At 40.7% G+C, this 26,678-nt stretch overlaps 1 protein-coding gene across 1 annotated transcript; it reads right to left on the bottom strand.

The window, feature by feature from the left end:
• Positions 1-5,299: 5,299 nt before the first annotated feature.
• On the bottom strand, positions 5,300-24,962 carry LOC132827853 (protein SCO1 homolog, mitochondrial-like). The gene is made up of 7 exons (XM_060844607.1): positions 24,787-24,962; positions 19,533-19,658; positions 18,041-18,131; positions 14,221-14,418; positions 11,116-11,208; positions 10,148-10,263; positions 5,300-5,518 (listed from the first exon to the last, which is right to left on the bottom strand). The coding sequence occupies exons 1-7, from the start codon at positions 24,925-24,927 to the stop codon at positions 5,387-5,389; spliced, it is 897 nt and encodes a 298-aa protein (XP_060700590.1). The 5' UTR covers positions 24,928-24,962; the 3' UTR covers positions 5,300-5,386.
• Positions 24,963-26,678: the final 1,716 nt, after the last annotated feature.

Here is a 26,678-nt window from a genome sequence, read left to right as displayed (position 1 = left end):
TGACATAAAGCGTACAAAAATAATTACTCCTGTGCATTCCCTTAGTCCCTTTCCATGTGCATTTGTCTCATGAGGAATGACTCAACAGCTGTAGAATAGTTGGCAGATATTTTGTTGAATGGTAGAATCTCTCCTGTGCAGGCCATTTGGCCCATTGAGTCCACACCCACCCTCTGAAGATCATTCCACCCAGACCCAGCCCCCTACCATATCTCTTAACCCCACATTTACCATAGCTAACCCAACTAGCCTGCACCTCCCTTAACACTATGGACAATTTCAGCATGATCAATGCACCTAAATATGTCACAACGTTGGTCCTTTTCCTAACAGTTGTTCCTTTTCTCAAGGATACTGTGTCCTGGATTTTTCCCAGAGGGGTTGTAAAACTGTCAGGCTCCGAATTGGCTGGGTTGGTACAGAGATGAAAAAGATATTGGGAGGCCATTTTGTTTATATGTAAACAGATAAGACTTTAGGCCACAACTTTCATGTTTTAGAAGTGACCTGTATAATTAAAGGGGAGTGGTCAGTCCTAAAAGCTGAATTCTTGTTGTGAGTCAGTTCAGTACTGGACTATGTAGAAATGGGATGCTAATCTCTCTCTCCTTCTGCCCTTCTACCTTCGACATGTAAGCCTCTGTTTCAGTTTTACTCTATTTTAAGGGGTTTGTCTATTGGGACTGTTGTGTATATTTGAAACAGCATAATTAAGTCTAGTTTGAATAGACTGAGTTCTGTGGGTATTCTATATTGTGTTCTTTGTGTTTCATTCCATACTTTTGTGAATAAATTTTTGTCTGTTTTAAAATCTGGTAGTCAATCTAGCTAACTTACTCTGGGTAATTTTCACTGTATACTTACTAAAACAAATTGCAAAGTTATGGTCTGGGTTGTCTGCTTAAGAATGTTTTGTGTGGTCTGGTATAGTCCATAACAAACAATACATCTTTGGTCTGTGGGAGGAAACCAGAGCACCAGGAGGAAGCCCATGCAGACATGGGGAGAACGTGCAAACTACACACAGTCACCCAACAGTGGAATCAAATTTGGGTTCCTGGCACTATAAGGCAGCTCATATTGTTGATCTTCATTGAGGAGAGTCCAGATGAAGGATATTGTTGAGCAACACTGGGCTGGAAGCTTCCGAATGCATTACCATAACCTGGGCTACAGTGGTCCGGTCTGGCTGACAGGCAATAGCAGAGAATATGATTGTGTCCCGGGAGTGGTGTGGGAGCATGAATGCTGTCTGGAAGCCACGGTCTGATTTACTCCATAATAACACTGAGCGCTACAAAAAAACATGCAATCTGAGCCACTATATTCAAAAGCAGAAAAAAAAATTGTAATTCTCATTCGATGAACTTTCTGGCAATTTTACGATCTAAAACTTAAATTTTCAAATTCGATTGTTTACTTTCAGCCAAATTTGCCAACAAAACTGGTAGGTTCTGTAAAGAAAGCCCAAATACTGATAACGTTGACTACAGAGGAATAATCCCATATTTAAGATTTCTGTAATGGCTCCCAATTGTTCACATACCAATGTGAGACAGTCAATACTGTTTTTCTGTTCCAGTAAAGTGCTGAACATGTCAATCAAACACAGTGGCCTATATCCAGTGAAACGATCCTAGACAGTGTTTCATTTTATTGTGCTTTAGTTACCTTTATTCTTGATGATGATTAAAGTCTGTGCAATGCTCCAAGGAACAGAAACCCAACCCTGAGCTTATTTTACCAGATACACATCATTGCCCTTTTAATAGCCAAAAAAGAAAACTGATCCCAGCCAAAGAAGTAATTAATGATAATAGATAGATTAAACCTTACTTAATTTACATGACATTACTCCTATAGGGGTGACTTTTGCACAGTTAATTCACTTGTTGGAAATTTTCCTGCATGTCTGACCTCCTTGATTCAACTCAAATAGTAACTAATGTAGACCTTAGCTCATGGTGCTCAGTAGAATCGTTTCAGATTTGTCCCTGGCAGTTCAGATTTACATTAGAATATCCTAGACAATCAATATAATCAGGCACAGTCTCTCATATTTAGGTGCGACACAGTTAAATAAACAATCGTGTTCCCAGGTTAATTCTCTTAACTATTGAAAAGCCACAGTCCAAAAGAAATGTTGCCAGAATATGTTCATATCTTTGTGTTAGATATGCAGATCTCTGTAATCCAGTGGCGTCAGACTGGTCCCTGGCTGGACCAGAGACTTGGCCAGGCTAATGAGAGGCCATGTGTTCAACATACTCTGTGGGCTCCTGGTCTGTACTGTCCAGTCACACTGAAATTGAAGTCCAGCATGTGGCCTGCCTGCTTGCTCTTTCTGGCCATTTTGGTTTTGGTCACTGACATCTCTGAGGAACAGGAAGTGCTGCTGCTGAAGAAAGAAAAATTTGAGGTGGCACTTCAGAAATGCCAGCACCTTTGATGTCATTCGATGAGTGACAGGGAGATGGGGATCTAATATGGCCACTAACTAGCAAATCCAGTCTACAACTATCTGTAAACTCTGTTAGTTATCCACAACTATTCCTTCTGTAACGAGCAATTAACACACTTGTTACAAAGTACTAACTTTTAAAATGAATGTAAAAACTGCAATGTGGGGGATAAGGCGGGGTAATGAGGAAGGTAAATGTTCCTGCATCTTACACTTGCCATTTATCAAGATCTCCAGAGGGATAGGAAGGGAAAATCAAGCTCAACTGTGATTCTGTTTGATTCTCCACGTTCCTGTGACTACCCCTCCCTGCAATTGAGAGGGTAGCTAGTGTAATACAAGGGCAAACACATTAAAGTCTGATCACCTGCCTGAGGACCTGCCAATTTTCTTAAAACCAGAGACCAACATGGCTCTTGGTTTTCAAGTAGGCACATACTCAAGAAAAGCAAGCATTAAAGTTTTTATCCTACATCACCTAAACTTAGCTGGTTGCACTAAGCTTCTCAGTCAGACGATTGCATGTTAATCAAACACAGTGGCCCATATCCAGTGAAACGATCCTAGACAGTGTTTCATTTTATTGTGCCTTAGTTACCTTTATTCTTGATGATGATTAAAGTCTGTGCAATGCACCAAGGAACAGAAACCCAACCCCGAGCTTATTTTACCAGATACACATCACTGCCCTTTTAATAGCCAAAAAAGAAAACTGATCCCAGCCAAAGAAGTAATTAATGATAATAGATGGATTAAACCTTACTTAATTTACATGACATTACTCCTATAGGGGTGACTTTTGCACAATTAATTCACTTGTTGGAAATTTTCCTGCATGTCTGACCTACTTGATTCAACTCAAATAGTAACTAATGTAGACCTTAGCTCATGGTGCTCAGTAGAATCGTTTCAGATTTGTCTCTGGCAGTTTAGATTTGCTTTAGAATCTCCTAGACAATCAATATAATCAGGCACAGTCTCTCATATTTAGGTGCGACACAGTTAAATAAACAATTGGTGTTCCCAGGTTAATTCTCTTAACTATTGAAAAGTCACGGTCCACACTACGATAAACCCTAGTAACTAGGCCAAGAAGCCCTCACTGTCAGACATGTCACTGGTTTAGCCTCTCATTTAAACAAGGTGCTGTCTGTCTATTCCAATGGTTTAGATGGAGGTTGCTGCATTAAACAACCCAAAGGAAAATTTGTTTGCAAATTTGTCTGCTTCAAAATGGTTTCATGTTGGCTACCTCAAAGCCCAAAGGGCAAACAGTATCAGGGGCCATTAGCCACACAGCTCATGCAGCGCTTTCCATTGCTAATATTGAGGAAACCCATTCAGAAAATATACCTGAAGTCATAAGGCACTATACAGAAGATACACTGCAGCAACTTACAAATCCTTCTTTGACAACACTCTCCAAACCTACAATCTCTGCCAGCTAGAACAGATGCTTGGGAGCATCACAACCCGCAAGTTTTCAACCCCCCCCCCCCCCAACAAGTCACATACTATCATGACTTTGTACTATTTCATTGTTCCTCACTGTCACTGGGTCAACATCCTGGAACTTATTCCATAACAACATTGTGGGATCCTTGCACCATATGGACTGCAATGGTTTAAAAAGGCAGGGCATGGCCAATTTTTCTAATTGCAGTTTGGGATAGGCAACAAATGCTGAGCTAAGTGTAATACCCACATCTCAAGAGAGAATAAGTAAAATGAAGTGAACATGGAGAAGTTGGGGCCTTTGTCATGAATGATGAAAAGGTCAAACAATAATCTGACAGAGATCGTCAAGGTTATAAAGGATTAAAAGCTGATAGTCATAGCAGTCTGAAGATGCTTAAACTCATTCGATTTTGGAAGGTAAGCAGGTCTGATAGCGCTTGGACTGAAAAACCACCCAGATATAGCAATTACTGTAGGCTTGTGCCACAGTGCTAGCACCCCTATCTCTGGGCCAGAGGATCCACGTTCAAGGAATAGGACAGTTTCACCATCTGAACCTATTCTGCAAGCGATCAAACTTCAAAGAACTCCTGTAGTGTGAAGGCAGGCCATTTGGCCCATCAAGTCCACACTGACCCCACCCCCCCTTCCTCATCCTATCCCTGCATTTCCCATGGCCAATCCACCTAACCTGCCTATCTTTAGATTGTGGGAGGAAACATACACAAGGAGAATGGGCAAACTCTCCACAGACAGTCACTGAAGGGTAGCATCGAACCTGGGTCACTGCTGACAGGCAGCAATGCTAACCACTGAATCACCGTGCCACCACACGGATCCAGGTTCAATTCGCAACATGTGTGAATAGGTTGATTAAAAACAATTGTAAAAGGTTATAATAAGTTAAATAGCAATAGATTCATTTCACTGCTGACTGGCTCAGAATAGAAGCACACAGATTTAAACTAATTAAAGTAGAGGTTAGTTAGAAAACAAGTGGGAGTTGCGGAATTCCACCACTTATAGTTACAGCAGTGCCTATAAATTCCTTCAAAAATAGAGTGGATCATTGTTAAGAAGTGGAATGTCAAAGGGTATGGACAGTGAGCAGAACTAGGTAAGGTGCACATGTAGAGAAAAGCATTGGTACTGTCTTAATCGAGAACTAGCTGGAAGTCTTTGTGAGTTTCAGTGGAGGAAAACTACCTAAAACATTAGAACACCATATCTTCTCTTAACAGATGCTGACTCCCCTGTTTATTTTCCATTTGTATAATTCAAACTTCAGACATGGATTTCTTTCTTTTTGCCAAAGCTATGTTTTCAAAAACAGTAGATATACAAAATTGTATCCTTTCAAAAAACAAAGTGGTCTATTCATTTTTTAAAATTCAAAATGGTATCCTTTATTTCACAGAATTGGTCAGGTTGATGTAGCTGTTTTCCTTTACAAATGAAATATTAGCATTACTTGTGTTTGATGCTTCGCATGTGTGACGCTATAGAACTCGCAATCTCAGAACTCGTCTTGTTCTGGCCGTAGTACTCCAAAAATTCACCACTGGGTCCAACAAGATACATGATTATTGTGTGGTCAACCTGAAACAAATAGACAGCATCACGGCAGTTAACACTTTTTTACAACAGTCTTTTCATTTATGTATCTATATAGAACTGAAAGTATTTTCCACACCCTAATTTTATTTCAAACAGTCATGGATCTTTTTAACTGCCTGTCCCAGAAAGTAGTTAAAGTGAGAACACTGAATATTATTAAAACAAAGGAGGATAGGTTCTTGACTAACAATGGAGCCAAAGGTACGTGGACTTATGAAATTGAGCACTGAGCATCCATGATTTCATGGAAAGATATACCATATTGATGAGGCTGAATGGCCTACTCATGCTGTTAATTTGTATGTTTGGGTGTTCAAAACATATTTAAAAGCAAAGGAAACTAAAAATAGATTTAAAAATATCACAGAAAACAAAACCACTAATGACAACATTCAACAGTCTCTCAGCCTCTAAAACAACATTTGATGCTAAAGTTTTGTTACAAAGTGGCCCCAATCAGTTCCAAACTCTTAATTTCTGAGATCCAGCATTTGCATTCAACTAAGGAATGAACATCTGTCTTTACTTGCTATATATAAAAGTTTTAACTGAGAATAAATTAATTTCCAATGAGAGAAATGCAGAAATATATAGCAACCTACAATTTATTGCACACACACGACATGGGTGCTGGGGAATAAATAAAGCACTACCACTGTTAGGTTATTATTAAAGAGTATTTTAAAAAACCAGGAGATTACAGTCTCCTCAGTTGAGGGGACTGACTCCAAAAAAAATCCTACAATTCATAATCTAAATCAAGGAAAACAAAGAGTGAATGATCTGGTGCTCTTTTACGAATAGGGAAGAAGTTAATGAATTAATAACAATTTTCATGATCCAAACAGCCTCTGGATTAGATAATGTTTATTTGTTTGAAATTAGCATTGTAAAAGTTTCCATTGCACTTATTTTATGATGTGAGAGTATGAAACAGCGGTACTGTAGGATTTCTGTAGAAGCACTTTGAAGCCTTGTTTTTCTCTGGTCGCATTTGCTATTTTTGTCGCCAATATTCATCCAAAACAGCGAAAATCAAACTTAGCATCATGGAAATAACAAAGGTGGTGTAGAGACGTTGGTACACTGGAAAATAGCTGGAGCAAATGTTCAGTCACAGAAATTATTCAATTGTTTAACGCTTATTTCTCAATTCTGTGCATCGAAGTAATGGGGGAAAATGTCGTCAGCGTGGACTACATTTTAAAGGATAACACAGATTGACATCTTCTTTAGATCTCAAAAGAGGATATAATTGGAGAAACTAAATGAATATGGTTTTGTCAACTTGCATTCTAGAATTATGAAGGAATTGATTGAAGGTTTTTTTGATAAATTTTTTTTCAAAATTCATAGTAGTACCAAGGATTAGAAAATATATAATGAGACACCTATCTTCAAAATAAAATGCAATTAAAGATCAACAGTCACTTGTAGACTTGCATCCTAACTTGAGAACATATAGTTTTGAGAGAAGGTGTTTGAAGGTTTTATGAGGGACAGCATAGGGAAGCACCTTGAAGGGCATGAGCCGACTCTTAAAGAAGGCTTTCATGAGTAGGTGGTCACGCTTGGCTGAATTACTGGATTTCTTTGAGCAGACCTAATAGTTTGGGCAGCTATTGAACTTACGTTGACTACTACAATTTTTTGAAGACATCTATCACTGTCCTACGCAATAGGATAATGCATTTAGCTGAAATCCGTGAGATAAATGGGAATGGGTTAAAATGGATTGATAAATGGTTGATTTGCAGAAAACAAATAACAGTGAGTGGTCAACTATCTAACTGGTAACTAACGGAGGGATACTAGACTCAGTAATGAGATCACTGTTTCAATTTTTATAACAGATTTAGAGGAACCAATTGGTTGAGTGTTCAGATTTACAGCCAACATTAAATAAGGAACTGTAGCAAATCAAGAATATCAATGTACATGATCCTAAAGGACAGGCTCAGTCAGTGGGTGGAGACAACTAATGAAACACAGACAAATGAGATTTATCAGAAAGAATAATGTAGATTATGTCCTAAATGGGACTATATCTGAGATGTTGTAATAGGACAGAAATCTTGCAGTTTAATTGGAAAGGTCACTAAAACCAAGAACAATGCTTCCAGACTGCTTTAAAAAAAATATTGCGATGTTCAGCAACATAGGAAATGGGTGGCACAGTGGTTTAGCGGTTAGCACTGCTGCCTCACGGCACCAGGGGCCCAGTTTGTGGAGTTTGCACATTCTCCCTGTGGCGGTGTGTGTTTCCTGCAGGTGCTCCGGTTTCCTCCCACAGTTCAAAGATGTGTAGGTTAGGTGGACTGGCCATGGTAAATTGCCCATAGCATCCAGGGATGTGCAGGCTAGGTGGATTAGCTTGGATGAATGCAGGGTTAAGGTGGGAGCTGGGGGTGGGGGGGGGGGGGGTGTGGAGGCGGAGAGGAGGTCTGGGCGGGATGTTCATTGGAGGTGTGGACTGGATGGGTTGAATGGCCTGCTTCACACTGCAGGGATTCTATGAGTCTGTGAAATAGAAGCAGCAACAGGCCATTCAGCCCTTCAAGCCTTCTCTGCTATTCAACAAGTTCTTACAGGTTTAAGAATCCATCTACTTCTCCTTTAATACTATTCAAGGACGCTGTGCTTCCACCATCTTTTTGGGAATAGATTTTTTTTAAAAATAGCCTCATCCGTTTTAAATGGATAACTAAACAGTGACCCCCAGTTCTAGATTCTCCCAGAAAATTAACCATCTTTTTCACATCCAGCCAGTCAAGATCCCTCAGAATCCCATATTAGATTAAACAATTGGAGTCATATAGTACAAAAACAGACCCTTCAGTCCAACCAGTCCATGCCAGCCATAACCCCAAAATAAACTGGTCCACCTGCCTGCGCTTGGCCCATATGCCACCAAACATTTCATATTCATGTACTTATCCAAATATCTTTTAAACCTTGTAACTATACCTGCATCCACTACTTTTTCTAAAAGTTCACTCCACATACAAACCACACTATATGTAAAAATAAATTGCCCATGTCTTTTTTTAAAATCTTTCTCTTCTCACCTTAAAAATATGCCCCCAGTCTTGAAATTCCCCACCCTAGAGAAAAAGCACTTGCCATTCAGTTTATCTACCCCTTATAAGTCTATAAACATCGATAAAGTCACCCCTTAACCTCCTACACTCCAGTGACAAACTTCCCAGCGTATCCAGCCTCTCCTTATAACTAAAACCCTCCAGTCCTGGCAACATTCTGCTAAATCTCTTCTGAACCCTCTCTAGCTTAATAATATTCTTCCCGTAACAGGGAATACATGATTTAATATGTCTTTTTTAATAGATGTTTCAGTATACATTTTATTTAATATATGTCTTAATCAAGTCAACTCTTCCTCTTCCAAAGTCCAACAGGTACAAGCCTAGCCTGTTTTTCCTCCAATATGTTTTCATCCTTCATTAGATAAGGTGACCAAAACACTGTGCACAGTACCCTAGATGTAGTCTCACCAGTGCCCTGGATAACTGAATCATAACTTCTCTAATTGTGTTCAACTCCTCTTACATTCTAGAAGCTTTCCTCATTACTTGCTGTGCCAGCATACTAACCCTTTGTGATTCATGCACGAGGACACTCAGATCCTCTTCTCCCTCACAATCTCTCAACATTTAGATAGCATGTTACTTTTTTATTCTTGCTGCCAATCAATGATTTTACATATTCCCACATTTTACTCCATCTGCCACATCTCTGCCTATTCACTCAAACTAACTATATCTTTTCATAGATTCCTTATGTCTGCTTTGCAACTTCCTTTCCACCTATCTTAGGGCTGTTGGTAAATTTGGCAACCATATCTGCTGCCTCTTCGTAAGATAACTTGTACAACTTCTAAACAGTTGAATTCTCACTGATTCCTGTGGCACACTGCTCGTTACATCTTACCAAACTAAAAGTGACTGAATGATGTCCACTTTCTGCTCCCTGTTAGCCAGACAACATATCATCATATATATCCAGATAAGTTATTTTAAAACTGCATTTGGCTTGGTGAGGCCAAAATTTTCTACCTTCCTGTTTTGAAACAATAATTCAGTTATTGGAGAAGTTACAGAGCAGGACAATGCAGTTTATTCCAAAACATGAAGGAATGGTATGTGAGGAAAGATTCGTTGCTTTGGGCTTTTGCATTCAGTCCATCATAATTCGATGATATCATGACTGATCTGAAAAACCTCAATTCCATTTTGTGCTTTGACCTTGTGAATCCAAGTTGGCCTTCCTGCGTGCACAGCAGTTAAGTACAGGGCATCCTGTTTATGATTTGAGGAGATGCAGGAGGAAATTTTTTTTTACGAAAAAGGCTAGTCCATGCGTGGAGCAGATTATAGACTCGGGTGCTGAAATGAGAAATCTAAGTTAGTTTCAAGAAGAAGCAAAGTATGTAAATGACAAAGGAAGAGTTCAGCACTAATTAGAAATATAACAAGTGAATACTGTGGAAAATTGAGGTCAATTGATTGCAAATGCCATGAAAATGGTTACTATCACATTGTTTTAAAATAAAAACATTATCAAATGTTAGCCAATGGAAATAATTGTACTTACAATATAATCATTGTCCTCATCTTTAGGTCCTTGGCTGTAGTAGACTCTGTACGCCCTTGATACCTGTTCTATTTGCCCTAGGGACCCAGTTAAGCCAATTAACTTTGGAGAAAACTCTAAAGAAAGAATCAAAGATTTATTTATATTTCAGTATGCACCTTTAAAACAACCTTTACATATTAACACAAAGAACTGCATTTATACAGCAGCTTTCACAGCCTCAGGATATCCCGAAGTACTTTAAAGTGTGAGCTGCAAAGAGACTTATGCCAACATACAGATCAAGTGGCTGAAACCTTATACAGTAGCACCATTTAGGCAAAGAAGACTTCAATGCTACAAAGTAGATTAAATATTTATTTTCTTTTTCCTTCTTTATGGATGTAGCTGTAGGCCTCAAAGAAAGTTTTTTTCTCTCAAAAATCCTAATCAGAAAATTGAAAATAAATTTTAAATGCTAGAAATTCTGAAGAAACAATAGAAAATATAATAAGTAAAAGGATCAATCTGCCTGTTTAAAGACAAGGATTAATTCAGAAATGTGAATTTTCTCTTTGTCAATGCTAATAGGCCTGTGGATGAATAATTCCAGAATTTTCTTTTCCTTTGAAAGATTTGTCAACTTACTAAAGGAGTTGAATCTGTTTCAGTTTCTTAACTGTTGATTAAGTCAAATTTTCAGTGTTATTGTGCAAACAAACGGAAACTACAGATGTACAAAGGCTGGAGTACAGGGGCTACACTATCAGCAAGGCAGAGTCAGTCTTTGGTGAAACACAGATAATGCCTGCAGATACAGCAGATAATGCGATATCAGTGATATAACATTTTGTACACAGTTGGGAGGTGTTTGTAACCCACCAGATTTAGTTTTACACTTCATGTAGATAAAACTGGCTTTCCCAAGACACATGAAATCAACAATTCGTAACCCGGCTCCTGAATCCTCTTAATAGTTTGTACGCTACCTTGGACATATCTTGCCATCGCCTCAACATTATCCCGGTCAGGATCTATTGTGATCAGAAGTGGAGTCAGATTTGGCAATGTGGGTATTTTATCTGGAACAGGAAGCGTACGAAAAATGTAAACTAAATAAAGACATCTAACAATTGCACAACATTTTGTATTTCACATGCGTGCCTGCACTTAGACAAGTTACAACAACCTTATAGTTCCTCTCTCCATGCAGAACTAAGTAACTAAACAGTCTCGAGGCCAGCTCCTGGACAGAAAAGATATCTTACACAAAAATACAGCTCCTGCAATAATTAAATCTATATAATATCAAATTAGAATGTATCAATTTTTTTTCCTGGAAGTTGATAACTACATTTCATTTTATTGTTGAAATATTATTTTAATTGTTTATAATTTTATAGATTTGTCAGTACTCAAATAAAATGGATGCTTTGTTTCTTGTTGTTTTCCATCTTCTCCTGTTTTATTCTCCTTTGTTTTTATACATAATTAAATCTATGAGATACCATGGCTATTATTAATTTGTCCATAAATTATTTTTAAAAATTCACTGGCTTCATTTCTGAACTCAAAAAATTAGCTCTAGCGCCAAATCAATATTTTTATACTTTATGAGAGGTTCACAAGCTGCACACAGAAATCCTCAATCACCTATCTCCGTTTGGTTACCATCTGTGTTGTTTTATATGGTACAAATACTGTGCAGCCTTAAAGCACTACAGCCAATCTATAACTTGAAAAGCAGAATGCTGTGGATTCTGGAAATCTGAAAGCTGTTTTATTATAGCGAGTCAACAACTGTTTCTTAACTTACAGGCAAGTGTGACACTGTAAACTTCAGAACTTTAATAACTATTCATGGATTGAAAGAATTGGCAATTACTCTTTTTGGAATGAACTAAGTCTGGACATGAAGAGAGAAGGAATTAAAAGCAATATGTAAATTAGCCTGGGAAATGAAGATGTTGAAACTACATAAACAAACTGCTTTAACAACTGTTTGATAATTAGGTACCTTATGCAACAAGAACAAATGAATGCCCAGAAGAATTTAAGGAGTTAATGGCAGGACAGGCTGTGTTTCAAACAGATGATTAACACCAAATGTAATAAGGAACAGAGAAGCAAGATTGAGAGCAGCTGACTTTCATCCTTGATAAAAAAGCAAGCTGCAAACTTGGTGACTTCACAAGTGTCATAAATAATGACCCACCATAAGCTTAATAAGAAAGAAGATCCTGTAAGAATTCAACTTTGGAATTCTTCAGCAGCAGTGGAGTGCACAAGAACTGACCCTGCACAAGAACTGATTCCTGGACATATCCAGGGACAGACACTGTTGGTTGGATTTGCAGCTAAATTGCAATGTTAAACGGCTAATAGAGTTTTCAGGTTTAACTTCCTTACTTAGTTTAATTGCTACTTACAATAAAGTTTAAATTGTCATTTCAGTATTTGATTGTCTGGGAGATTCTTAATAATAGCTAAATTAAAGGCAGCTTGTCATATTTTACACACAACACAAGGAAACCCAAACAACTCATTGCTTATTATGAAGTAAAGTGTTCTCTTTGACTTAAGTTTATTTAGACTAGATAGAAAGGTTGCTTTTCATGACACATAGTTTAGGTTCTCACATGGCTTACTAAATTGGGCTTCTGTCAAAAAACTAGCCTGAAACTAGCTCGTGACAACAGAAGTTAGTGATATAGCTACATAAAATATGCCTTTACTAAAGTACCCAATAAGAAAACACTAGGCTTTATCAATTAAAAGCCAACTAAATAGGTACACAGCTAATTATTAAAAAAACTTTCAAGTGAAAGAAAATATACAAAGCATATTTCTGGACATCCTCCACACTAATCTAATACCTGCGGTGCCCACTAGTCACAAAAGACAAAGTAAGCGGCACTGAAATAGATTTCCCAATCAAACATTGTAATACCCTGAAGCTCTTGGCCACTGTGGATAGTATCCTTATTTCTGGCCAGAAGAACCTAGTTCAAGTCCCAACTCAGGACTTGATGGTCAAGGAAGATGCATGAATCGCTCCAATGTACAGCAATGGAGGCAGTAAGAGCAGGTGATATTACTGGTCAGTCATATGAAGAAAAGCAACGTGAGTCTCTACTATTAGTAGTATCCATAGCTCCAGATTACATGTATGTAAAATGCATCCTGCCACAGGAACCCAGATTCCCTTTCACGTGTTGTGTATGTATACAACTATCAACATTGCTATTTGTCACCTGATGCTGAGCAATAGAGCCACTGTAAGGTAACATAATGTCATAACAAAATGTGATTCATCCCATCAATCAGGATAAGGATAATATCATCTAATCAGGATAGTCATGAACTTCAGATTAAAGATTACTTGTTCACATTCAGTCTGGAGTTACAAAAGTCCATACCAGGTATGGATAGCACACTAAAGGACATCAGTGAACCAGATGGATCTTTATTCCAGATTATTTATTGAATTTAAATTTCATCATCTGCCAAAGGTTTGATTCAGATCCATGTCCTTAAAACATTATTAGTCTGGGGTTCTGGATAGCTAGTCCAGGAACACTACCATTATGAGAATACCTTCCCCTGAAAACTGGTATGTCTTTGAGTTGAATGATATTAATCTCCACAACATGGTATAAATAAAAAGTAAACACCAGCTATTTGGGGGGTAGTATTCAATATTACAGATGGAGATCCAAAATAGAACAAGGACACAAAAACAAAGTGACTTTCCTCAGGAAGTACTCAGTATTTGGCTGTGACTTGACGCTTGAATCTCTCTTCTTAGTCACTGGCTTTTTAATGTTTTTTTTAATGTTTTAATGTTTCACATGCAAAGCATGGCCTTCAAAACAAAAATCATAATGAGGATCCCTGCACTGTAAGACATTTGGGTCATTACTCTGTATGAATTTCTGGAAACTACACCACGAACTATGAACTTAAACTGGGGAAATATGGCATATGAATGTTAGTTCACAGATAAAAGGTGTTTTAAATATATTCTACACACCACTGATACACTTGCTCTCTAGTCTACATTTTCGATCAATGTGTGCTGCTGAAACATTTACCTATTTCATCCACAACAGTGACCATTTTCTCCAGTTCTTCAGGACAGATGTCTGGACAGTGTGTGAACCCAAAATAAATTAAAACCCACTGTCCAAGATAGTCTTTGTCTGTCTTCATCTGTCCAGTATGATCAACGAGTGTAAAGGGTCCTCCGAGTGCAGCCTTCCCAATACTGCGCGTTCGCTCCTTTTCAAGTTCTAAACAAAAGCCAATTTTAAGAAGAAGTTACACCATTTCAGTCAAATGCACGATTTGCATATCCCACAGCTTTAAATGCATTTTCAGAAAGCAATCTCTGCTGAAGGGCCTGTTTCCACATTGTAGGGATTCTAAGTTCTGATGTGCTGGGCTGTTCCATCAACAAGGATGGGGATATTTGTAAAGCCTCCACCTCCAGCAGGTTGCTTAAGTATCTATTACCATTCATGATTGGATGTGGTCATGATAAAGAGTTAGATCTGATCCACTGGTTGTGAGATTATTAAATCCTGTCTATTGCATGCTGTCTCTGCTGTCTGGCATGCAAAGTATCATGCATTGTAACTTCACCAGGGTGGAAGCTTGTTTTTACATACGCCTGGTGCCGCTGCTGCTGGTATACCCTCCACACCCTTCAGTGAACCAGGGTTGATCCCCTGACTTAGTTGTAATGGTAGAGGAGGGATATGCCAGGCCATGAGGTTACAGGAGGTGTGGTGCTGCTCCTAATGGTCCACAGCATTTTGTGGATGCCCAATTTTGAATTTCTGGGTTATTCAAAGTCTGTCCCATTTAGCCAGTGGTAATACCATGAGGGAGTGTAGCCTCATTGAGAAAATTGGACTTTTGTCTCCTTAAGCACTGTGCAGTAGTCACTCCTACTGTTAGTGTCATAGACAGATGCGTCCATGACTGGTGTATTGGTGAGGGCAAGGTTAAATATGTTTGTCCTTTTTGTTGGTTCCCTCACCACCTACTACAGACACAGATTAGTAACAATGTCCTTTAGGTCTTGGCAAGCTCGATCAGTGGCAGTGTTGTCATACCACTCTTTACGACAGGTACTGAAGACGCACCCCCCAATTCCTTCCCCATGTGACCTGATGCCACAAGTCTTCATAGAGTCCACCGTCAATGTTGAGAACTCCCACGGCATATCAGGGAGATAGGACATACACTGGAATGGTGATATCGTGGAACAGTGTGTAGAACGTAGAACATAACAGCACAGTACAGGTCCTTCGGCCCCTCGATGCTGCGCTGACCTGTGGAACCAATCTGAAGCCAATCTATCTTACACTATTCCTTTTTCAGTGTGTGTAAGGAGTGATTCCAGACTTGACTAGTCTGAGCCAACTCTCCCCATTCAAGAACAAGCCCTCCGATGTTCTTAAGGAGGACCTTTCAGATTTGACAGATTGTCATTGTTGTGACTGGTGCCTGGGTTGGTGATGGGTGAGCCATTCAGTTTCAGTTCTTTGATTAGACTTTCTAGTAGCAGAGCTGAAAAATGTGTTGCTGGAAAAGCGCAGCAGGTCAGGCAGCATCCAAGGAGCAGGAAAATCGACGTTTTGGGAATAAACCCTTTCAGTAGCAGATACAATTTCAGACAACAGTTAACAGTCAATCTCATTTCAGTGGGTCTGGAACCCAAGTAGACCAGACCAGGTAAGGATGGTAGATTTCTTCCCCTAAAAGGCACTAGTGAACTAGATCGGCCTTTATGACAATCAATAACCTTTTTTTAAAAAATTGAATTCAGATGTCACCATCAGCGATTGTGGGATGTGAACCGATATCCTCAGAACATTAACATGGAATTCTGGATGATTGGTCCAGTGGGATGAGCATTAATCCACCATCACTACAGATATCATCAGACCTGCTCAACTTCTCCAGCATGTTGTGCTTTTATCATATCCAAACTCTGCTGGTCACATCCTATGCACACACCAGACGTCATTCACCAATAACTCTGTGCTCGCTACCCTCTAGTGGCTTGTGCTTAAGCAATGCCTTGATTTTAAAATTTTCACCTTTTTCAAACCACTTCATATCTTTCTTATTTGGGTAACCATATCCACACTCAGACACCCAAATGCCTATTGTTCTGGTTGCTTGGACCCTTCAAATTTTAAGTGCTCCATCACTGATACCTTTAGTTGTTGAGAATCGAAGTTCTGGACCCAAGCCTGCTGCTTCTCTACCTCTTTTCCCCCACAGTGGAAAACCTCATCAGGACCTCTCTCTTCGAGCCACCTTTTGGTCATCTGCCAAAACAGCTCTTTCAATTTGGAATCATATATTGTTTGATTATATTTCTCACAACCAACATTCCTCCTATAGCCACAAAGGTACTAAGCTCTGGGAGAAATAAAGGACTGGATTTTCCATCGCGTTGTAGTCAAATCTGACCCTCCTCCACCATCCACCTAACTTTACAAAGCAGGAGAAATCCACAAAACAGTCTCCATCAATTAAAAGTCTGACCAGCCATTAAGTGAGTTGAGGTGGGAACACCACCTGTCAGGAATAGGAAGTCCCAACTCATAGATCTACTGGTCAGCCGGAAACCTACAGCTCTATGTTGGTGATGCACTTGGGTCTTGTGGAGCATTCAGCACAGGAGGGGACATGAGACAGTTTGGGGGTCATGGTGAGGCAGGGGAGGCAGCTGGGGTTTAAGAGGTTGAGGGAAGTGGGGGTCGAGGCATTAACATCTTTGTGCCCAATGGGGTTAACCCCTACCCCTGCCTGCCATCAGCCCATGCAAAGGATCGCATTGAGCTTAGGGAATGGCATTGGCTGCCTTCTCCACCAGTTATGACCCTGAACTTAAGTGTTAATGTTACACTAAAATAACCCAGTTGGCGAGTGGCAGCAAGCAGGGCACCCATTGGATTTCACGTGCCCCACCCCACCTTCAAACCCACCAGAAGGGGAATGATAAACTAGCCCACCATGCCTCACGGCAAATGCAACTAAATTTAAAGGGACCACACACTGAAAAGAAAATGGACAGAATGTAACAATTCAACGTCAACTGGAATATTGCTAGGAACTAATTTGCTGAAGGGACTATATAAATGCATGTTGTTATTAATTAAACCAATCAGGGGACATTTAAAACAGTGGCTTAACATGTAAATACAACTTCAATTCTCATATCTCACTGGAATATCCTAACTCAGTCAGAATTAACAACTTCCAAGCAGATAGGATTCCATTAGCTCTCCGGAACAAACAACAATAATTTTTTTTTGCCAAACTGAAGAATAGTACAAAAGGAAAAAAACTTGTAGAAATTAAAATAAAAACAGGACATGGGGTGCATATGCTCAATGCATTTGGAAATGTCAGTGTCATGGAAAACTGAGTTAGTTTCAAGTCAATGACTTGTCATTAGAACAGACGAAAGCCCAACAGTATGAATTGTTAGTTCAATTTCTCTCTTCCATGCTGTAGCCAGACCTACTGAATATTTTGAGCCTTTCATTTTTTTGTGAAAGAGACTGCTTCTCTACAGTGAAGGACCATTTATGTGATGCCTTTCACAGCCACAAGTCATCACACAATACTTAACAGCCAAATAGCTCCTATAGTCTCCCAGCCCATTGTTTTCTAATACATCAGGTATAACGTTTAGAATTCAAATTGCTAATTTTGCTCATTTCTGTACAAGCTCATAATGTAATAATATTTATTCAATTGTTCATTTTATTTAATGATATGAAAGTCGGTCCTCACCTCCACTGTTTCTAGTTTTTCACTGTTTGACAGTGCTCTGTTCAATCATTTGCAGGTCTAAAGTGGTAAAAGGAGGTCATAAATCAAACTTACTTTCTTCTTTTTCTTTTTTAAAGTACTTCATGACCGCCAACAGTACTCCTCCAACAGCAAAAGTGATTGTTAGCGACTTCCATGTTACAGGCTACTAAGAACGAGAAAATGTGTCTCAGATAAAACAGAACATTAAACAAAATGACGGCCAACATGGTGTCAGCTTTGGATACCAGAGACTTTAACAGAGATTAGGAAATAAAAGATATTTATGGGTGCTTTCCTCAGCCATCTGCACGTAGGATGTTCTGATCTATCCCTGTCTAACTGCAGTGTGTAATATTATGAGGCAGAAAGTTGTTAATGCGAGCCCTTTCCTGATGAAGGGCTTTTGCCCAAAACATTGATTTCCTGCTCCTCGGATGCTACCTGATCTGCTGTGCTGTTCCAGCACCACTCTAATCCAGAGAGTTGTTCATGACCTGCCCTGCATCTTCACAGCCGCCCCTGCCAACACCCAATAAATTCCATGTAAAGGACAGTCCTTTGAATTCACCAACATTATTTGATTAGAAAGAAATTTTCAAAGATTCCCATTTATGTTGTACCTTTTGTCATTTCAAAATTTTCCCAAAGCACTTTACAGCCATTGAAGTGGATTTTTTTTAAAAAAAATATGGTCAACATTGTAACATAGGAAATCACAGAATTCCCTACAGTGGCCATTCAGCCCACATTGATCCTCCGAAGAGCATCCCACCCAGACCACTCCTATCCCTGTAAACCTGCACTTCCCATGACTAATCCAACTGGTCTGCATATCGCTGGACACTATGGACAATTTAGCATGGCTAATCCACCTAACCTGCACATCTTTGGACTTTGTGAGGAAACCAAAACACCCGGAGGAAAGCAACGCAGTCATGGGGTCAATGTGCAAACTCCACACAGTCACCAGGGGGTGGAATCAAACCCGAGTCCCGGCACTGTGAGGCAGCTGTGCTAACGACAGCCACCCTCCCACCCTAAAGCAGCAACCAATTTGCCCAAAGTAAGCTCCACAAACAGTAAGGTCATAGTGGCCAGTTAATTGCATTTAATGGTGTTTATTGACCTATATATATATATTGGCCAGGATGCAATGATAACTTTCCTGGTTCTTCTTCATAATAGTCTCATGGGATCTTAAATCCACCCTACTGAGATTTGGATCTCAGTTTCATATCTTATCCAATGGGAGCACCTCCAACAATGCAGCACTCCCACTGTGACGCAATGGACAGTATAATACTCACGATTACAGAGTAAGACTTGATCAAGTACTTGATATAGTTATATATTTATACAAAAGAATGCCCAACCCTTACAAAACAAAACAATTTAGGCAGCTGACTGGAATATCGTGAAAAGATGTGCATGGAGAATTACATGATTGTAAAGGATTCTGTCTCTACAGAAGAAGAATCACGTAATTCTACCCCATCTCTTTGAAGGTGAGTGTTAAAGCATCATGCCTCTTCTATTCATTAAAATCAAGCACACCCTCACTTACCCCACTCTTTCTCGTTCCACTACTTGGTTTCTTTTTGGATTGAGATGGAGGTATTGTACTGAAGCAGCGCAGATTGTGCATGGAGAATTGTGTCGACTTCCATATCGGACAAAGATCTTCACTGAACTTTACAAACATGAAAAAAATACTTGCAATTAACAAGCAGCTTTCACACATGCAACACATTCTGAAACACATTACAGTCTGTGAATTACGTTTATTGTTGAACAATTGATGCTTTGTATCCAAGCACTCAAAGAAAGCTTGCAGGTACAGCAAAGAACCAGGAAAGTAAACAGCATGTTGGTCGTTATACCAACATACAGTATCTCAAATCCAGCTGGATTTCATGCTTTCCTGAGTCTTGGACACTGAATCTCTATTTGGCCTAAAAGTAATAAAGCGTAATAAAGACCCTGAAACTAATAAGGAACCTATATATAATAACCTATGGGAACCACGAACATAATAAAGACCCTGAAGCAAATACTAACAGATATTGGCATCCAGGTTAACCAGAGAGTAAACCTTTCAATCAATAGACACTTGAGGACCCAGGACCCTACCTCACTCAAAAGTGGTGAGCTGCAAATGAAGGAGCTGTCCCTCGTATTTGATTAACAGCTCAGGTAGGGCTGCCGGTGCATGATAGTGACCCTAAGGCTGGTGAGCCACATTAGGTTCTCCAGTGGTCGCATGTTTCTCTTGGCATCTACTCAATTGCATGTCTGTGATGGAGAAAAACCGAGGGAAACCTGGGGGAGAGATTTCCCCTGAAAAAAAAGGAGGAAAAGACTCTGCTCCACAACAGGAACAAAATGTGGAAGATCATCTTTCTGCGGGTGACAGACAATCTGCGTGAGTGAAGGGTGAAGGAATAAGAGAAGTAGAGGGATAATCAATAAGACACAGTTGGAACGACCCTGACACTAGGCATGTGCGCCATTTCAAAAATGTCCATTAATCAGACAATGCCAGTATCTGTACACAGATAAGGGAGTCTTGCTGCCATTGAAAGGATTTTGATGATAGCACTGCTGAACTATTGTGGAAGTTTTGGACTCCACATTTCAGGGAGGCAGTAGAGACAATGACACAAAAGGTTCACTCGATTAGTTCCTTAGACTATAGTATGGATGCTCAATGATGAGTGGTTGAGTAAATTGGACCTGAATTCTTCAGGGAACAAGAGGCAAACCCATTGAAAGACACTAAATTCTGAAGGAGGTGGACCGAGAAGGATGGTTCCCCTGGAAGTGGAATCTAAAATACTGGATCACAGTCTCGGGATTACGGATGAATTATTTATCGCAAATACTTAAAATGCTGCTTCAAAGCTGCTCCACCATTCAACATGATCATGGCTGTTCTTCAGCTTCGCTTTCTCCACTTTCCTGTCCTATCCTGATTTCCCTCAATTTCCAGAAAGACCAAAAATCGTTCTATCCCAGTCTTAAATATATTCAGTGGTGGAGCATCCACAACTTTCTGGGCTGGATAATTCCAAAGATGCACAGCCCTTCAAGTGAAAAGATTTCTCCACATCTCTGTCCAAATGATCATTCCCTTTTCTTGAAACTGTGCTGTCTTGACTCCAGAAAAGCCTGGTTTGTTAACTGATTTCAAACTCCACCATCTGCCATGGTGGGATTTGAACCCATGAATGCAAATGATTAGTCTGGGCCTCCAGATTACTGGTCCAGTGGCATAGCCAGTACACCACTATCTGCCCCTAAAATATAGAATCCCTATTGTGCGGAAGCAGGCCATTTAGCCCATTGAGTCTACACCGAACCTCCGAAGATCATCCCACCCAGACCTACTCCATCATCCTGCGTTGTCCATGGCTAATCCACCCAGCCAGCATATCCCTGGACACTATGAGCAATTTAGCATGGCCAATCCACCTAACCGTCACATCACTGGACTGTAGGAGGGAACCAGAGCACCCGAAGGAAACCCACACAGACGCAGAGAATGTGCAGATATTTGTCCAAGGATGGAACTGAACCCAGGTCTCATGTCATTGTGAGGTAGCAGTGCTAATCACTGTGCCAATATGCCACCCAATGCAATATTTATTCAAGATATCTTCAGAGTGAGGTAATTAATAACTAATGTAAACCATCTTCACCCAGCAGTGAGAAAAATCATTTAAAACTTTAGTATTAAAGATTAAATATAAACTACTGCATTTATTTCAATATGCAAATTTTTGAGTATATGTGACAACATCACAAAAGGCAGATTTCTATGTCCTATTTCTGTCTTTGCCACAAACTCTAACTGTGAAATGCTGGAGCTGGATTTATTGTTCATCAGTCATTACTGACTCTCATTGCTGCTGGGTGGAAAGTTTGCACCAATGAAGATTCTGAATTTTTTTTTTCCTCATCAGCCTGTTCAGAGATGTTATTACACACCTCTGGAGCAGATGAGTCTTGAACCCATGCCTTCTGGCCCAGGGGTTCGTACACTACCAGTGCGCCAACTTCAGATAAATGCACAAAACCTGGAATGGTTTTGATTACGGACTGGATTATTTCTGCTTCACTCTCTACTCAGTGACACCTTTGCCTCATTTTGTAATTACATTACTTCTCTAAGACTGCTGTCCACAGAGATCAGTTGATGATTTGTATCATTGATAGTCATAGGTGAGGTGCCAGAAGACTGGAGGTTGGCTAACGTGGTGCCAGTATTTAAGAAAGGTAGGACAGGGAACTATAGACCAGGAAGCCTGACATCAGTGGTGGGCAAGTTGTTGGAGGGAATCCTGAGGGACAGGATGTACATGTATTTGGAAAGACAAGGACTGTTTAGTGATAGTCAACATAGCTTAGTCCGTGGGAAATCATGTCTCACAAACTTGATTGAGTTTTTTTTGAAGATGTGACAAAAAGGATTGAGATTTCCGCAGAGCGATAGACATGATCTATACGGACTTCAGTAAGGTGTTCAACAAGGTTCCTCATGGGAGACTGGTTAGCAAGGTTAGATTTCATGGTATACAGGGAGAACTAACCATTTGGATACAAAACTGGCTCAAAGGTAGAAGACAGAGGGTGGTGGTGGAGGCCACAAGGATTGGAGGCCTGTGACCAGTGGAATGCCAAAAGGATTGGTGCTGAGTCCACTACTTTTCGTCATTTGTATAAATGATTTGGATGTGAGCTTATGAGGTATAGTTATTAAGTTTGCAGATGACACCAAAAAACATGTAGTGTACAGCGAAGAAGGTTACCTCAGATTACAATGGGATCTTGATCAGATGAGCCAATGGGCTGAGAAATGGCAGAGTTTAATTTAAGTAAATGTGAGGTGCTGCATTTTGGGAAAGGAAATCTTCGCAGGATTTATACTCTTAATGGTAAGGTCCTATGGAGTGTTGCTGAACAAAAAGACCTTTGAGTGCAATCTCACAGCTCCTTGAAAGGATAGTGATATGCTTTGATATGCTTTCCTTCATTGGTCAGAGTATTGAGTACAGGAGTTGGGAGGTCATGTTGCGGCTGTACAGGACATTGGTTAGGCCATTTTTGGAATACTGTGTGCAATTCTGGTCTCCCTCCTATCGAAAGGATGTTGTGAAATTTGAAAAGTATATTGTCAGGGTTGGAGGATTTGAGCTACAGGAAGAGGTTGAATAGGCTAGGGCTGTTTTCTTTGGAGCATTGGAGGCTGAGGGGTGGCCTTATAAAGGTTTATAAAATCATGAGGGGCATGGATAGGGTAAATAGACAAGGTCTTTTCTCTGAGGTGGGGGAGTCCAGAACTAGAGGACATAGGTATAGGGTGAGAGGGGCAAAATATGAAAAAGACCGAAGTGGCAACATTTTCAAGCAGAGGGTGGTGCACATGTGGAATGGGCTGCCAGCGGAACTGGTAGGGGCTAGTACAATTTCAACATTTCAAAGATATTGGAATGGGAATACGAATAGGAAGGGTTTGGAGGGATATGGGCCGGGTGCTGGCAGGTGGGACCAGATTGGTTTGGGATATCTGGTCGGCATGGACGATTTGGACGAAAGGTCTGTTTCCGTGCTGTACATGTCTGTGACTCAATGACATGATCCTTGTTGTACTGTGGGTGATAGTCAGGTAAGGAGCAAATCCACACAAATATTCCTAAATATTTCGATCAATAGCCAAGAATTTTCTTTTAAAAAATCCTGCTAAGTGCTCGAGTTGCTCAGAAACCACGAAATACCATAATTTCACATCAAAATGGTGCAATATTCAACACTTTGACAATTAAAGCCAATTGCCACAACGCCTAATTCTCAAGGAAGTCATAACAAATTTTGAAATGGTGCAGCAGCAGATTCCTGACCGGCTTGAAATAGCAAAACAAAACTGTTGGACTGGTGATTAGTTAATGCTCCAGTACTTGAGTGACCTCTCTGGGACTTCCTGGAGAGAAACACACGCACAGACATTGACAGATCATTTTCCCCAGATAACAGTGCTGTCCCCATTCTTGTGCCTGGTATTTGTCGACCACTATGGAGTCGACCAATGCTCCATCTGCAACGAACAAGCGTTTCCTACTTCCTCTCTCTGACAAGAAGACTCCCCTCCTCCCGCACTCAATGAGGCAGAGAAATCCCTTCGCCCCTCACTCACTGAGGCAGAAGACTCCCGTCTCTCCCCACCCCCCTTTCACTGAAACAGGTTCCCCCCCCCCGCCAACTCATTCATTGACACAGGTTCACCCCTTCCCCCCCCACTCATTCACTGACACAGGTTCCCTCCTCCCCCCCCCATTCACTGACACAGGTTCCCTCCTCCCCCCCCCACATTCACTGACACAGATTCCCCCTCCTTTCCCCCCCCCACCATTCATTGACACAGGTTCCCCCTCCTCCCCTCACCTATTGACACAGGTTCCCCCCCTCACTCAATGACACAGGTTCCTCCTCCCCCCCCCACGCACTCACTGGCACAGGTTCCCCCTCCTTCCACCCCCCCACCCATTCACTGACACAGATTCCCCCTCCTTTCCCCCCCCCACCATTCACTGACACAGGTTCCCCCTCCCCCCCCCCCCTCATTCACTGACACAGGTTGCCCCCCCCCTCATTCATTGACACAGGTTCCCCCCTCATTCACTGACACAGGTTGCCCCCCCCCTCATTCATTGACACAGGTTCCCCCCTCACTCACTGACACAGGTTCCCCCTGCCCCTGCCCCTGCTCATTGACCCTGGGTGCACTCTGTTCAGGGTTGAGTATCCGCTGGTCTCGAACTCACCGCCGGGGTTGCTGCCGCCAAGTTCCGGGGTGTGAGCTGCTGCCTGGAGCCGAAGTGGAACGGGGTATCGGGGAAAGCTTGGCGGCCCCAAACCCTGGAGAGAGCCCTGCCCCGGCTCCAGAGCTGCACCATCAGCGCCATACACACACACAGACACACACCCGGAAAGAGAGTGAGAGCCTCCTCCCACCAACAACACTGCAACAACATCCTCTGTGCAGAAAGGTTGCACTTCCTGCAGCATCACAGAGCTTTGGACACAGTAAACATCTGAATGGAAATATCGTTTGGTGTTAGAAGGACAGGAGAAAAGATGCTCCTCTGAGAGCTGGGGCCAGACGATGGGTTGATTGGCCTCCTTCTTCATTTCTGTGATTCTGTTGGATATGCCTGCACAAATTTGATAAAAAGGGAATATTTTGGGGAGGGAAAAAGTCTTATCAGGCCAGTCAAGTACATTGTAAGAAGAAAAGTATTGAAATGTAATAATCACTTTCCGTATCACTTCATTTTACTGTTCACCTTATAGTGGGTAAAAACAATGACTGCAGATGCTGGAAACCAGATTCTAGATCAGTGGTGCTGGAAGAGCACAGCAGTTCAGGCAGCATCCAAAGTGCAGAGAAGTCGACGTTTCGGGCAAAAGCTCTTCATCAGGAATAAAAGTTCCTAGTTAACTCACACAGAAGGGTGAAACTAAGAGTCATAGAATCAGCGAGATGTGCAGCACGGAAACAGACCGTTCGGTAAACATTAACACTCCAAATTTAAGTTGCACTGGGTCTTCAAAATGATGAGAGGTCAAAAGAGTAGGGAGGGAAAGACCGTTGTCACTGGCAAATGGATCAAGTGCCCAGAGATCACCAGTTTAAGGTTATTGGCAAACTGACCAAAGGCATGTAGACGACAAAATTTCCTGTATCTAGTGAGTGCTTAAGAGAATCTAGGATAAAGAGACAACATCGGAGAAACTAAGTTGGTCTGGCTGTATTCGTAGAGAGAGAAACAGAGTTAACGTTCCAAGTCTGGTATGACTAGTTTCAAAGGCCATATCAGTTTCGAAATGTTAACTGTTCCTCTCTGGACAGATAATGCCAGACCTGCCGAGGTTCTCCAGTATTTTCTGTGTTTGTTTCAGATTTCCAGATTCCACAATACTGTATTTCTCCTGTATTTGAGGATCTGGCTTACATTTCCTGAGTGTAGTGGAGGTAGGTTCAATCATGTATTTTTAAAGGAGCATTGGATCGTCAGAGGATTATGGGGAAGAGGCAGGACAGTTGCAGTCAGTGAATTGCCCCTTGCAGAGACATTTTGCAACGGCAAAATGTAAGTCCCCAGCTGACCTCACTTTGCTATTCACTGTATATACAAATTTATCAATCTGACTGTATATGTTCAAATTCCAAAATGATCATATTTCAAAAGGTGTGTTTATTTCAATCAATATTGTTTCCACTCCTTCTCAGTTTTAGATCAGGTAAAGCTTCCATACAGCAAATATTTTTGAAGTTCTTCTTCCTTCCCAAAAACAAAGAAAAATGAGGAACAAACTTAAAAGAGAAATAATCATCACAATTGACCCAAAAAGTAGAAACATTTTATAAAATAAGCCAGTTGTTGCTAATCCTGGGTTTGGACTAGGGACATCAGGAAAACTCCACTGTTTTCTAAAGTAGGTAACATTATGTCACTGGAGGAGCAAATTACTGCAGATGCTGAAATCTGTGTTGAAAAGAATAAATGCTGGAGATCACAGCGGGACAGACAGTATTCCTGGAGAGAGAAGCTAATGTGAGAAAGGTAGAACAATGGTGTGTCTCACTACCAGACTGGGAAGAACAGTCCCCCTGGGGTAGGGGGAGGGGAGAGAGGACATGGTGACAGAGAAT

Source organism: Hemiscyllium ocellatum, chromosome 25 (assembly GCF_020745735.1).
Source record: "Hemiscyllium ocellatum isolate sHemOce1 chromosome 25, sHemOce1.pat.X.cur, whole genome shotgun sequence".
Classification (NCBI taxonomy): Eukaryota; Metazoa; Chordata; class Chondrichthyes; order Orectolobiformes; family Hemiscylliidae; genus Hemiscyllium; species Hemiscyllium ocellatum.
Note: the sequence above shows the minus strand (reverse complement) of the source record. Positions and strands in the feature narration are given on the sequence as shown.

Coding starts and splice junctions, on each gene's coding strand:
- LOC132827853 (XM_060844607.1), bottom strand. CDS start 24,927: ATGGCGCTGATGGTGCAGCTCTGGAGCCGGGGCAGGGCTCTCTCCAGG. Junction 19,659..24,786: donor TGGCGGCAGCAACCCCGGCG/GTGAGTTCGAGA, acceptor ATGTTTGTAAAG/TTCAGTGAAGATCTTTGTCC. Junction 5,519..10,147: donor ATGAGGACAATGATTATATT/GTAAGTACAATT, acceptor TATTTGTTTCAG/GTTGACCACACAATAATCAT.